The sequence below is a fragment of the Nelumbo lutea genome, chromosome 4 (genome assembly GCF_056320005.1).
Source record: "Nelumbo lutea isolate HS-2025 chromosome 4, American lotus-T2T, whole genome shotgun sequence".
Classification (NCBI taxonomy): domain Eukaryota; kingdom Viridiplantae; phylum Streptophyta; class Magnoliopsida; order Proteales; family Nelumbonaceae; genus Nelumbo; species Nelumbo lutea.
In genome coordinates, this window is record NC_142687.1 from 46,563,543 (window position 1) to 46,579,490 (window position 15,948).

The 15,948-nt window shown below is 37.9% G+C and overlaps 1 protein-coding gene across 1 annotated transcript; it reads left to right on the forward strand.

The window, feature by feature from the left end:
• The first annotated feature begins 1,910 nt into the window (after positions 1-1,910).
• LOC148855576 (lignin-forming anionic peroxidase-like) lies at positions 1,911-3,285 on the forward strand. Its single transcript, XM_088986756.1, has 3 exons — positions 1,911-2,152; positions 2,250-2,441; positions 2,566-3,285. Exons 1-3 carry the CDS (start codon positions 1,925-1,927, stop codon positions 3,121-3,123), a joined length of 978 nt encoding a protein of 325 aa, XP_088842882.1. The 5' UTR covers positions 1,911-1,924; the 3' UTR covers positions 3,124-3,285.
• The last annotated feature ends 12,663 nt before the right edge of the window (positions 3,286-15,948 follow it).

Genomic DNA, 15,948 nt, shown 5'->3' on the forward strand with positions numbered 1-15,948 from the left:
CATTGTCAATATAGTGGCCTAGGGTAATGCTTACAACAAGTACAATGTACATACATATACAAAACACAATGCTCATGCATTATTTAGAAACCATACAACACTACTTAATCAAGAGCCTAAAATCATTCCTATCAAGTGATACAATGTTGTAGGACAGTCGGCCTTGGGTTGGGCTTGTTCTATTCCGCGTTGAAGCCCATTAGGTCCCTTTGTGAAGTTTGAACTCTATTTGGTAGAGATTTAAGAGAATCAAGGATTCTCCAAGTTAGTTTCTCCCTCTGGAGCAAGGTGAGCCTAGTATAGATGAGGATTTGGTGAGCGAGCCCATGATATTGACTTGCAAGAGGAAGAAGGTTGCGCTTGACAAGTGGCTATTGCAGATCAAGTGGAGAAACCGATGGATTTTGAGAAATTTCTTGGGGTATCCTACACTATGGAGCAAGAGCCTCAGTTACGAGAATGGTTTAGAACTAACCTCACTGGTGAAGTGAAGGCTCATACCTCTCAGAACGACATGTACTCAGAATCAAGAACAGATCGATGTGAAGACAGAATCAAGAACTAACCTCGATTTGATCTAGCTTGACCCAATTAATCATAAGACTCCTATTTCATTTATTTCAATTTTGTTTAACCAAACCCATGCATCACACTGCTCCGGCCCAACTTATTAACCATAAATATATATATATAGTTAGCTTTACATTGATTCAAAGTATAAATCTTATCCATTCATTTTTCACTTTAACGTCTCTGTCAAACACTCACACTTTACCCTCCAAGGAGTGCACCCTTTTTTTAAGAAAGCGACACAAACCAGTGCCCTGCAGAATTGTGAGACGTCACAGACTCTAAACAAAAGTTAATTTGACTTTTGACTTTTGATGAACAGCTAAGGCTTGCCCAACCACAGGAGGTCAGAGTTTGACCAATCATCTTCTTATTGGCTGATTAAACTATATCAAGATTTTGCTTAGGACCTTAGCTTTTACTTTTTAATTTTGTCTCTGACGTTTAATGCATGTGATCCGTTAAATAAAGGCTACTATGTAGAATTCCTCTTATTTTATCCGAAGAAGAATGCAGGGCTCATTCGAGTTCCAATGGTCAACAGTTTTATACATAATTAATACTGGTTAATCAAGATATATACACAATGTCAATGTAACATATATACATGTGGATCCAGTTCTGATGAGGATTTGTACACCTAGCTATCATGAAGCCTTGACGTGTCATACCATGAATCGTGCATGTTTATTAGCCCAACATGCTACCATCGGCATTGATCTGGTGCATTTTATTAAGGGCCCCGTTTGGGGGAGCTTCAGCTAAAGCCGGTTCAGCTACTTTGAAGTTGAAGCTGAAAGATTCAGCCCAACATGTTTATTGGGAGTGTCCTCTCTTTCCAATTTCCACCAATACAATGGAACGCAGCTATCAGCGTTGAATACACATTTTTTGGCTTTTTGACTTTCCAAACTTGTCAATTCTAATATATTAATTCTGAACTTTAGCTTAAATTTTAAGAAAAAACCATGAGAAAGAACAGAGGGACACATATTGAGATCGTCTCACATCTGCGTTGAGTTACATTAAGCGTTGTAATTAATGAGGGTAAGTTAAGAGAATGGCTGAATGAGTCATGCAAAAGAAATTCAACAACCTTTGATAATAACGCGTTAGCCGACTCCTGACCAGTTCATCAGTCACCTTGAAAAACTACTACGTGAATACTCTGCCTATAAAATGAGCTTTGCATTCGTTCTTGCTCATTGCATTGCGTTCTTGTTTTATATATCGTTTCTACACATTCATTAGCTGCTTGAGACGAAGCATTTCCCTACTATTTCTCCAGTTCTTTAATTTGTGTAATCTCTTGATTCTTTAGAGTGGGAAAGACAGTGAGATTGGGTTGGTAGATATGGGTTCAAGAAGATGTTCAGGCATCTCCCTAACTTGTATTGTTGTTACCCTGTTTCTGGTATCGTCAACCACGCCAACTCAAGCACAGTTGACGCCTAGCTTCTACGATAATTCGTGTCCTGGGGCACTCAACACCATTAGAACTGTCATCCGATCTGCTGTCTCAGCTGAGCGGCGAATGGCCGCATCACTCATTCGCCTTCATTTCCATGATTGCTTTGTTCAGGTACTTGTGATTGTTCCTTACGTTCTTTCAATTCTTTATTCTTCCAAGCATGATAAATTCTTGCTCTGACCTTGTGATCATGGGCTTTAATTTCCAGGGTTGCGATGCATCAATTTTACTTGATGATTCTTCTTCAATCACAAGTGAGAAGAATGCTCCCGCGAATAAAAACTCAGCCAGAGGTTATGAAGTCATAGACAAGGCGAAAGCTCAGGTGGAGAACATTTGTCCGGGTGTTGTTTCATGTGCAGACATCGTCGCAGTTGCTGCACGGGACGCATCTGTCGCTGTGAGTATTTGATGATATCTTCTGATAAAGAATATATGTTTTGCTCTGCATATAAATGTATAACTTTATAGCTTCTTAATTCAGAATACACTAATAACTTGTCATTTATATTTCTGAAAATCAGGCGGGAGGCCCATCGTGGACCGTGAAGCTTGGAAGAAGAGACTCCACCTCTGCAAGCCCAGACCTAGCTAACAGTGACCTTCCAATCTTTACAGCAAGCCTTGACACACTTATCGGCCAGTTTGCTAAGAAGGGTCTTAGTGCAAGAGACATGGTCGCCCTCTCAGGTTCACACACCATTGGACAAGCAAGGTGCCTGACATTCCGAGGCCGGATATACGATAATTCCAGTGACATTGATGCTGGCTTTGCAAGCACAAGAAGACGTCGTTGTCCTACTGACGCCTCAGGGGATGGCAATTTGGCCCCTCTCGATTTGGTCACACCCAACTCTTTTGACAATAACTACTTCAAGAATCTGATCCAGAGAAAGGGTCTCCTTCATTCTGATCAAGTTCTCTTCAGCGGAGGATCAACAGACAGCATTGTCACTGAATATAGCAAGAGCCCTAATACTTTTAAATCAGATTTTGCATCTTCCATGATAAAGATGGGCGATATCAATCCTCTCACAGGCTCCTTGGGGGAGATAAGGAGGTTGTGCAGTGCAGTTAACTAATTAAATTATCCTAACATAAGTTAGGATGCATTTAAGTTTTATGTACCAAGTGTTTATATGAGTTTTTTTTTTTTTTTTTTTCCTTCAGTTTTCTTTTCTACGTTTTTCCTCTTGAAATATAAGTTGTAAACTCTCCAAAAAGAATGTTAAATTGATTCGTTTTCCAAGTGTGATGTAATAATTTTACCGTCTCCTTCCCACGCAGCCTTTAAGACTCTAAAATACATCAGAGAACATGAAAAGATATTGCATTATTATTGCATTATTAAATCTGATAAGTACATGAGAATTTAAAGAAGAAGAAAGAGACAACCCATTCAAACTCCAACTGTAACTAATCGATCTTATCCTAATCTAATCTCAAAAACTCCATTTCAACATAACCACTTGATCATTATATCACTTGAGTCAACATGACAACAAGCCACCACGGGCCAGTCCGAAATGGGCCAGAAATTAACCGCCAATAAAAACCACATTGGGCCAACAAAATGCCTATATAGATAGGGCCTCTAGGATCCAAAATAGAAATGCCTCAGTGGGCTTAAAAAGAAAAAGAAAGAGCTGAAAATAGGCCTTAATGGGCCTCAAATGAGTTATCTTGAAGAAGACTATCAATAGGCAATAAGAATAGGCCTTAAGTCTCCACAATTGACATGGATTTGACAGATCTATCCTTTGTGGTGAGAAGCCCAAATAGGGTTTTTGTTCTTTACTTTTTGACAGACTCTAGAATGGGAATCTCATTCCCTATCCCCCAAGAATGGGAATCGAAAATCCATTCCAGCCAAACAAACAGTTGAACCAATTCTTATTCCAGGAAACCAAAGAGATCCTTAGTTTGAATGTTATGTTTAGTAAAGAGTTATAGATTCAAATCTTATAAAAATTAATTTTAGATCATTTTTTACATGATATTGATAACAAATTCATTTTAGTTTATTAGTAAATTTATACAAAAATACTGATTATTTTCTTAATGATGCTTAATATACTAATTCAATCCGAATTTGATATATAATCAACTGACAAGATTCAATTAATCTGAATCTGAATATGCATCAATCAAATTTGGATATTATATCGATTCGATCGATTCATTTGTTAAGTAAGGTCTCTATACTCGGTGTGGGTATGATTCTTCATATAATACATGTGATAAAGCTCTGATAAGGTCTCTATATATGCAAGTCAAAGTGTCAATACCTTAAAAAAAAAAAAAAACATTTAGAAAGGGAGTCAGGAATTGCTGAAGTGCTCTCACTGTGACCAACCGCTACAAACAGAAACTACCATTAAAAAAATTGCAACATAGCTATATAAGTGTTTGAATGTTTAAGCTACAAAATACCAGAGCCACTTTCCAGCCTAAATTCCATTCTTCCATCGATCAAAAGTTGGATCAATTGTATCCACAAGTTTCTTTTTACATGTTTTTAACATTAGTTTCAAAAGCCAGCATTTTCTTTTGTGATACTTGACAAAGCAAGCACCAGAACAACAACATAGCTTCTACGTACCAACCAGTGCAATTACTTGTTTTCTTTCATCTTTAGTGGTGTCTTTACTGGATTTGGTAAGATGGTTATTGTAATTCAGTAATGGAGCGAATTACGTGCTTATCCAGCATATATGAGTTATCGAAATGTTGGAATCTTACTGATGTAGACCAGTTGAACAATGTCGAAGCATTAGGGTGTAGGCTAGGTTGTTAAGTCAATTAAATTATAAGGGTGAAAGGCCATTATTTAATTAGGGTTGTCAAGTGTGAGAATGACCACTTTAGGATCATATTATGTCCACTCCTCTCAAGACCCCAGGTAGCTGGGAATCTGGGAACCTGGGACCAACATTGCATATATATAATGCATGGTTCCACTCTTGAACCGGATCTTGAATTTTTGTTGCATATTTAAAGCATCAAGAATCAACTTTGGAAAGGTTCAACTCTTGAAGAACGCCAACCTAAACGATTAGCAACTTTAACCTGTGTTGTCAGACTCAGCCAGGCAGTTGAACCAATGACCCAGCATTGCAAAGACCTTTTCATAGAGCCAGGAGTTTTCTCTTGGTAGGAGGTAAGAGATGATGGAGCCAGGAATTTTCTCTTGGTGGGGGCAAGAGATGAGTTTTCTCTAGGTGAAATTTTCTATAGTACATCTATCTGGTGAGTATTATCCATCTAAAATTTAACCAAAAAGTTCAGTTTGGAGTTTATCTTAAGGTTAGGGCTAAAATATATAAACCCTATTATTTAACTTCAGGTTCGGGTAAGATTGAGGCATTGTCCAATCAAATCCTACAAAATGAACTTAAATAAATAAGTCATTCTATTTCAAGCCCCACCTAAAAATCCAAGCAAATTGAGATCAATCCCCAGTTCTAATTTTCTTCTTTTTTTTTAATAAATAAGTCATTCTAACCTGATTGTCCGTATAGGGATGATCTATAGGGAAGAGTTTCTTTTCTATCTTTTTTTTTTTTTTCTTTTGGGGGAAACCCTAAAGAAGACAACAATTGATAGGTTGCATATATATATATATATAGACCTATTCATGGGCCGGGTGGCCAGACGGACCGGCCCGGTCCCCGGATGGGCTTAAACAGGTATATAGGCCTGCGGGCTTAATCTTGGGCCAAAAAGCCTGGCCCGCAATAAATTCGAGCCAGGCTTGAGATTTGCCAAAATAGCCTGGCTCGAGCCCAGTCCGGCCCGACCTATAAGTAAACCTAAAAACCCTAGTCGAATACCCCTCTTTTTTTCACCTCTTTCCCTTCTTTTTCCAATCAAATTCTTCTTCTCCACATCCTCTTTCCCTTCTTTATATATTTTTTTAATATAAATAAATTTTGAATTTATATATTTTTTAATGTAAATAAATTCTGATTTATATTGATTATTGAATAGGGAAAATTTCTAATTTTTTTATTAGGTCGGGCTTCGGGCTCGGGCTTCAGGCTTTTTATTAGGGCCGGGCTCAGGCCCAATTTGTTGGCCCGTTGGTCGGGTCGGGCTCGGGCTCGGGCCTAAAATATTTCTGTTAATGAAGAGTAAAAGCCCGGCCCGAGCCCAGTCCAGCCCGGCCCATGAACAAGTCTATATATATACATATATATATATAAAGTGAGAGAGAATGATTACGAAGGTAAGCTTTACAATTATAGAAAGTGAAAGCAAAAAGCAAAGAATAAATTTACAAGGAAATAAAATGGGAAACATGACTAGCTATGAAACTTTGCAGTACATAGCCTGTCTTGGAATCCTTGCAAGGTTCAACCAAGGCTTTGTGGTCATTGCACCCTTCCATGTGAGCTCAACATAACAAGTCAATAGTATATTTTCTTTGAGAGGAAAAAGACATTCGTTGATATGATGAGCTTCAATACCAAGAAAATAATGAAGAGTGCCAAGGTATTTGGAAACAAAAGATCACCCCATAACTGCTATAATTGTCTAGACCACAGAAGTATTAAAACCCATAATAATAATATCATCAACATAAATTAAAACATACAGAGGGAAACTGATAAGAATGAACTAAACCTCTCATACCAAGCTCGAGGAGCTTGTTTGAGGCCATAGATGGACTTCTTCAATCATCAAACATGATTTGGATGATCTAGATGAGAAAATCCTAGAGAGGTTATTGCATACAAACAGTTTCTTGTAGAGAACCATGAAGGAAGGCATTTTGTATGTCAAGTTGATGAATAGACCAAGTCTGAGCATAGTAAGAAGAACGTAGATAGTATTAGGTTTGACTAATGGACTAAAAGTCTAAGCATAGTCAATGCCTAATCGTTGATGAAATCCTTTAGCAACAAGTCTTGCCTTATATATGCTTATAGAACCACTAGGGTTTCATTTTATGCGAAAGGCCCACTTTAAACCCACTAGATTCATGGTCTTGTATAGGTGTTGCAAGCAAAAGCGATGGTTTGCACCATGCATGCAAACTAACACCCCATCAACTATACTATGCCACCAATCAATGGGTTTGTTAGTGTTAGTTATACACGTAATCCAATCAAACAACGTATACAATCCATGTTAACATACATATTTTCTGCCTATTTGACATAATAATCCATCTTTGTGAGTCATCAATAGCCAATGCATCCCTAAGGTCATTCAAGAACCACAACCAGCTTTCCTTGTTCTCAGCCTCCACAACAGAACATGCAATAGGGAATATGCCATTATTCCCATCAAGGTCTACAACAGAGAGTATTACTCCTATTGCACCAGTTTTAGTGTGGTAACCATCCAAGTAGGGGTGAGCATTATTCAGTTAAAACCGAAAATTCTGGTTAGGCTTTTTTGGTTTTTGGTTACTTTAGTTTGGTTATTCTGGTTTTGTAAAATTTTGGTCTCTCTCTCTATATTATATTTTATTATATTATATATTAAAATATATAATTAATTATATACATTGTATTATATATATTTTTTAATATATAGTATATATTAAAGTATATATACTGTTGAAAATTGGTTTTAATCGAAAACCGAACTCAAAATTTCGATTTCGGTTATTCCAATTTTTCAATATTTTGGTTTTGGTTTCAGTTTTTCATTTAAAATTTTGATTTATTCGGTTCAATTTTTAACTGAATAAACTGTTTGCTCATCCCTACATCCAGCCCAACAATTTTTATACACCCCTCCAAGAAACCATTCTTTGGTCTTGTAAGGCAGATGAACACTCTCTTGAAGATGCCAAATGTGTCATCTATTGTAGGAGTGCAAGTCGAGCGGGTTAGGCTGAGTTTATGGTCAACCCAGGCCCGACCCTAAAATTTGGGCTTAAGGCCGGAGCCTGAGGCCAAGCCCAATTTTCCCAACCCGAGCCTAGCCCACCATGTAATTTGATGCACTTGTGTTGGGCTCGAACCCGAGCCTGGCTCGGATTGGTCAATGAACCCACTCTAAAATTATACATATATAAATGTATTTATGCAAATATACATACACTCAGCCTCTTATTCTTCTTTCTCTTTATCTCCACACTAGTAAACCTGCACTTCTTATTCTTCTTTCTCTTTATCTCCACACCCTCTACCACATAGTATTGCCTTAAGGCTTTCCTAAACTCCTTCATAATTGCAAAATCCATTCCCATAAGGAATTTTGGATTTGAAAAATCAAATTCATGTGGAGCTTATCAATTGTCCCTTCTCAAACCAGATTCCCCTCAATCTGGCTTGTCATAATCACTCACTGGTTCATAATTTGATAAATCAGTTGTAGCCCCATTTCCATCTTTGTTAACAACACATGCTACACCAGCACCATCATGCCATGTTGCTATGTTCTCTTCTTCATTCACTGGTGTACCACCATCTTGCACACCCTCAATATTACCTACTACACCACCAACACCCTCAACTTCCAACCCATCACTAGCACCATCCAACCTCTCACCATAATACTGTTCTTCATGAGTTACATCACCCTCAGTTTACAACACATCACCATCACCATCTAGCCCCTCACCATAATCCTATGCATTATCAACTACACCACCATCAGCTTCAATCCCATGACCAACACCATCCAACCAATAATCAAATACATGTTTCTGATTATTTATACAAGCATCATCATCTTCTAATCAATCACCAACACCATCCAAACCTTCACCATAATCATGTTCTTCATCAACTACACCCTTAAAACCATCCCACTGAACACCATCATCTAAAAAAAACTCCACAACATAACAATGACCATCACCTTCAATTTTATCCTCTCCTTTCCATGGCCACCAACATTCACATCTGGTACACTACATTTGTCATCCACACTTACACATTTAACCTCTGTATAACATAGAATACTATCTCACACAAATCACCATGGATGACAAACATAACCAATATGTCATTCCCACAGCCCAACAACTCTAATTGCTCCTCTAATTCCCATCCTAGTATCTTATAGTTTATAGTCACCATACTTAGGAGGTACCCCACCCAATATGCAGAAGTCATCAACAATGTCTAAGTAGCATATCCAGTAGGCACTATTAATGTTATCCCCAAATTCCAAAATCAATCACAATATCAATTCTTAAAATTCAATGTAACGTCTCTTGTGTTGAATGCTGATTGGTTTATTTACCAAATTGCTTGAAGGTTGCACATTTACTTGGCTTAAAAGAAGCAGCAAGTCTTCTCAAGATAGCAATTCAGGTTATACTCTCTCTTAATCTATCGAGCATCATATTGGAGTTTGATAGCAAGTCTTCCTCGTACCTTTCTTTGAAACTAAGTATTACTGTATCAGTTAACATCTAAATTAATTTGATAGCAGAGATGGCTGACTTAAATTTGACAATTCTAATATGATTTTCAGAAATTATTGGCATCTAGAAGCCTTGGCTTTAAACACAAATTTTCTAGTGTCAGGTAAAATCCTTCTCTTTAGTTCATTCCTATTGTCTTATGATGAAGTTTGTCATGAATATGATGCTCTTATGATTTTTGTGTTGAATGGGGGTCTTGGAATGGATGGATGATGAGAGGGAGGTACCCTCGGACATAAGGGTGGAATGGATTAATGAATGCATACATTGGACTGCTTTTTTCTTTGCAGGTGACTTTACCCCTGAACCCACTCCCCATAACCACTGCAACCCACCACCGAAAACTGGCACGAAATCAGCCACGAAACTATCAACCTTGATCCATACCATTGCTGTAATTTGCAGTAAAAAACCTACTCAAACTCAATTCAAAACCTCACCCCTTGAACCCTTCCATCTGCTGTATTTTTGCAGCAGAAGACCAGCCCTAAAACCATTATTATCGACCCATCTAAGAGCTAAAAACCAGCCCTGAAGCCAAAACTATCGACCGTGACCCATACCATTGCTGCAATTTGCAACAGAAAAACTAGCGTGAAACCATCCCCGAGCCCACCTTCATCCCGTCCGCTTACTATATTTTTGCAGCAAGTTTTCGGATCTGAATCCGCTCTCGGAAACCCACGCCATCACTGCAATTTGCAGCAGAAAATCGGCGTGAAACAACCACGAACCTGCCTTCCTTAATCCGTCTATCTGCTGAATTTTTCTCAATAGTAACCAACCTCAAACTGGCTCCTGGTAACCCATGCCATTGCTGCAATTTGTAGCAGAAAACTGGTACAAAACCAACCCCGAACCCACCTCCGTTGACCCTCCTGTCCACTGAATTTTTCTTAGCAGAAGCCAGCCTCAAACCTGCTCCCAGTAACCTATGCCGCTGCTGCAATTTGCAACAGAAAATTGGCATAAAACCAGCCCATGCCCACCTTCTTAAACCCTCCTATCTATTGATTTTTTAAGTCAAAACCAGTCTAGAACACCACTCCAGGTAACCCGTGCCGCAGTTGCAATTTGTAGTAGAAAATTGGTGTGAAACCAGCCCAAACCCAACTCCTTAAACCCTCTTATCTACTTAGTAGAAACCAGCCTTGAACCCGCTCCCAGTAACCCGTGCCACCACTACAATTTGCATCAGAAAACTGACGCAAAACTAGTCCCAAACCCACCTCATTTAAACCCTTTACCCACTGTGTTTTTTTTCTCAAAGCAGAAAAACAGACCTGAGCCACACTCCCTCCACCTCAACTTGCAGTATGAAACCAGATCTAATCTACCCAGACTTGAACCCAACCTAGCTGAACCTAACTTCACCTAACCCAACCTATTCAAACCATTAACTTAAACCTAGACTCAACTCAACTTAACCCAACTTAGCCTAGCTGAACCTGACTTGGAGTCCACAATTTTAGAATTGAAAGATGCTTTTGATGATTTTGCAGATGATAGTAATAGTAAAAAAAAAATTATGATAGAGAAAACTGAACTGATTAATTTTTCTGATGTTTTTCTTTGATAATACGAAGCAGTACAGAAGGGGGATTTATATAGAAGATGGAGTCGGTTGAAAGTGAACCGACGTACATGAACGAAGACTCATTAACTCACCTTGGGAGAGGTATCGACAGACTTTGGAACTGATTAATTTTGGAAGATACAACGACTTGCATCGGAATGAAACAAACATTGAAAAGAGGCTTAACTTTTCTGTTATTCGAGGGGACTGATTCACCGAACTTCTGAAAATGTGAAGCAACATTTAATACTCCTCCTTGGTGCACATTTCAGCAACTCCAATCATGTCTCGTAACAATTCGAACTTCCCTTTTGGTAGAGCCTTTGTGAATATGTCAGCTAACTGTTCTTCAGTTTTGCAATGTCTGAGCTCTATTTCTTTGTTTCTTTCTACTTCTCTGATAAAGTGATACTTGATGCCAATATGTTTGGTTCTACTATGAAATATGGGATTCTTTGCCATTGCAATAGCAGATTTGCTATCGTAGTAGATTTCAGTAGCACCAACTTGTGGTTCTCCCATGTCATCAAATATCCTTTTGAGACATATAGCCTGGCTCGTTGTTATTGTTGCTGCAATATATTCTGCTTCAGCTGATGATTGGGCAGTAGTTGCTTGCTTCTTTGAAGCCCAAGAAAGTATCACTGATCCAAGTGTGAAAGCATAACCAGATATACTTTCCTTTTCATCTACCGAACCTGCCCAGTCACTGTCGGTGTAGCCAATGAGATCAGAGTCATGTGTGACTTTGTACCAAATTCCATAGGTCTTTGTCCTTTACAAATACCTTAGTATTCTTTTAGTTGCTCCATGATGAACTTGACTTGGATTCTGCATGAATCTTGATAGTAAACTAACTGCATACATGATGTCTGGTCTTGTAGTAGTTAATAGAGAAGACTTCCAATCATATTTCGAAATTGTGATTCATTTGGCTTTGGTGAGCCATCTTCCTTTTTGAATGCTTTAGTGTGTCTAATGGAGTGGAGACTGTTTTGCACCCCTCCATTTTGAATTTTTTCAAAAGAATTTCTGTATACTTCTTTTGTGAGATGAATGTCCCTTCTTCTTGAGTTATTTCAATTCCAAGAAAGTAGTGCATGAGGCCTAAATCAGTCATCTCAGAAGTCTTCATCATGTCTTCTTTGAACTTCTTGACCATCTTCTCATTATTTCCAGTATAAATAAGATCATCAACATATAGAGAAACAATGAGAGTGTCATTTGTACCTTGAGTTTTGATGTAGAGTGTTGGCTCACTATAGCTCCTCCTGAATCCTTGCTCCAAGAAGTAATTGTCAATTCTGTTGTACCAAGCTCGTGGAGCTTGTTTTAAGACATAATGCCTTCTTTAATCTGAGAACTTTGTCTTTTTGTCCTTGCACCACGAACCCTTGAGGTTGCTCCACATAGATTTATTCCTTAAGATAGCCATTGAGGAATGCAAATTTCACATCAAGTTGAAAAATTTTCCATTTCTTCTGTGCAGCAAGTGTTATCAATGCCTTGATTGTGTCAAGGCGAGCAACTAGAGCAAATGTCTCATTGTAGTCGATACCGTATTGTTGTGAGTATCCTTTGGCAATTAGCCTTGCTTTAAGCTTCTGGATTGAGCCATCTGAGTTAAGGTTTATCTTGTAGACCCACTTAACTCCAATAGTGTCTTTGTCTTGTGGACAATCCACAAGTTCCCAAGTCTCATTTTTTTCAATTATTTTTATTTCTTCATCCACAGCTTTTCTCCAATTTTCTTCCTTAAAAGCTTCTTCAAAGCTTTTTGGTTCTATGATCATCAAATTGCATGTTTCATATATTTCTGTTAAGGATTTAGTTCACCTTGGTGGTGAGTCCAGAGTAGACTGTAAAACTTGTTCCAGTTCCGATTGTGTTGGCGAACTGATTTGATCATGATCTTCTTCAATTCTTTAACTTGGTAATAGAGGCAAGTTGATAGTCTTTCTTTCAACTTCTTTTGTCTCCCAATTGTATGCAGCATACTCGTCAAAGCTTATGTCTCGATTGATTATGAGTTTTTCTTTCCTTAAGCTATAGACTCGATAGCCTTTTGATTGAGTGCTATAGCCTAAGAAAATTCCTTTCTCAGTCTTCTCATCTAGTTTGCCTCTTTTATCTTGTGGGACATGTGTATAGCATATGCATCCGAAAACTCTGAGATGCTTTGCTGATGGCTTTTGCCCACTCCAAGCTTCAATTGGTGTCCTATCTTGCATAGCTTTAGTAGGACATCTGTTGAGCAGATAGACAGTAGTGCTTATTGCCTCTGCCTAGAAAATTTGGGGAAGATCTTTTTCCATGAGCATGGCTCTTGCAGTCTCTATAACTGTTCTGTTTTTTCTTTCGGATACTCCATTCTCTTCTGGAGTGTCCCCGACTATAAGTTGATGCTCCATGCCTTCATCTTCACAGAACTTGTTGAATTCATTGGAAGTATATTCTTTGCCTCTATCACTTCTTATGGTCTTGATGTTGTGACCATAAGAAGTTGATGGCTTTGCTTCTTAACACGGGCTTTGAATTTTTTTAAAAACATCAAAAGCCTACGATTTTTCTCGCAAGAAATAAACCCATATCATTCTAGTATAATCATCAATGAAGATGATGAAATACCTATTTTGATTATTTGATGTACGCATTGGACCACGAACATCTGTATGAATTAACTCCAATGGCACTTTGGCTCTCCAAGTTTTGCCAGATGGGAAGGGGTGTCGATGTTGTTTTTCGAGCATACACCCTTAATAGACATTGTTGAACTCCTTGATAGCTGGTAGGTCACGCATCATGTTCTTTTGCTAAAGATTCCTTAATCCATGAAGATTAAAGTGTCCGAATCTTCTATGCCATACCCATAACTCGTCCACTTGTGCTTGCATTGCTATATAACTAGCATCTTTCCATTGAATGGGGAAGCATCTGTTTTCTGTCATTTTTGTTTTTTGCAATTTCAAGGGACTTGTCTTGTTTGTCATAGATTGTGCAAGAGTTTCTCTCAAAATGTAGAGAGTAACCTCTTTCTATCATTTGAGGACCAAAAGTACATTGTTTGGTGTCAACAACAATGGTGCTTTTGCCGGTTGCTTCCATGAAGTCGTCATTACCAATTTTGACTTTTGTCTTGATTTTTTCAAGACTATGGAAGATGCTTTCATTTTTAGTCATGTGGTTACTACACCAACTGTCAAGATACCAAGTATCATTTTTCTCTTCTATTGCAGAATGACAAGCATAAAATAGATTATTTTTATCATTTTTCTTTTCTGAAAAAAATAGCTTGATGGATTTTCATGAATCTACAAACTTTTTCCACATGGCCAAATTTTTTACAGTTTTGGCACTGTGGTTTTCCTTTGAACCAGCAATCTTTCTCCAAGTGGTTTCTCTTCTTGCAAATACCACATGAAGAATACTTGTCATTATTTTCTTTTGGTTTTCCTTGTGACTTCCTTCCATCAACTTTTGGTTTATCAGACTGGAGATTAACTTTAGACTGAAAGGCAGCTTCAACTGAATTTTCATTCTACCTATCACGCCTATTTTCATGTCTCGAAAGAGCCCATCAATTCAGTTGGTGATAGTGTTTCTAAATCCTTTGTTTTTTCTATGACCAAAGTTATTGAATCATATCTCTCTATACAAGAGATTAAAATTTTTTTGACTATTTTCTTGTCAGAAATAGTCTCCCCATAGGCTCTCATTTGATTTACTATTTCTTTTATTCTAGAATAGTAATCTTTTGTAGCCTCATTATCCTTCATCTTAAGATTTTCAAAATCCCTTCTACACTTCTGCAATTTAACAGTGCGTACATTGACAGATCCTTGAAACTCTTACAATGTATCCAATGCTTCTTTTGCAGTTGATGCGCCCTTGATTCGAGGAAATATCTCCTTAGCCATTGCCTGCTGTAAGCAGAGTAGTGCTTGACAATCCTTTTGTTGATTCTCTTCATAGATCTTCTTTTGATTTGCTGAAAGAGTAGAGGCATCTTCAGCAATGCAGAATCCTTCCTCAACGATTCTCCATAAACTTTGTGACCGAAAATAGGTCTTCATTTTGATGGACTAGAAGTTATAGTTTTCTCCATTGAAGATTGGAAGAGAAAGGGTGGAACAATTGACTTCTGCATACATATTGTTTAGAAGAACTCACACCCAAGAGATTGACCGAACGGGCTCTGATACCACTGATGGTTTGCGGATGATAGTAACAGTAAAATGAAAAAAATTATGATAGAGAAAACTGAACTGAGCTTAGTGGATCGAGAGAAAAAATTGAAGTTGTGTTCTGATGTTTTTCTCTAATAATACAAAGCAGTATAGAAAGGGGATTTATATAGAAGATGGAGTCAGTTGAAAGTGAACCAACGTACATGAACGAAGACTCATTAACTCACCTTGGGAGAGGTATCAACAGACTTTGGAACTGATTAATTTTGGAAGATACAACGACTTGCATCGGAATGAAACAAACATTGAAAAGAGGCTTAACTTTATTGTTATTCGAGGGGATTGATTCACCGAACTTCTAGAAATGTGAAGCAAAATTTAATAGCTTTAAATCATATCTGTTTTTTTAAACTCAGGGTTTCATGATCCTTTCCATGTTGGTAGTCCATCCATACTCTCCGGTTGCCAAACAACAAGGAGAGACCACCACATAGTCTGACACTACAACCTTCTCAACCTTATCTCCCAAGACATCTCTTATCACTTCGTAGAGACCTTTGAACTTTTCCCTCAAGGTACTATTGCATGGCCTTCATTCTTGTTAATATTACAAACCCACATACAATTATTTTTATTTCATATTTCTTGTTATATATAATTAGATAGACAAAAACTATACCTATTTACTTTGTTTTTTTTTTCTTTTTGTTGCTTTTCTTTACACGTTGTAGAGGAAGAGAGGATTGGATGAAGA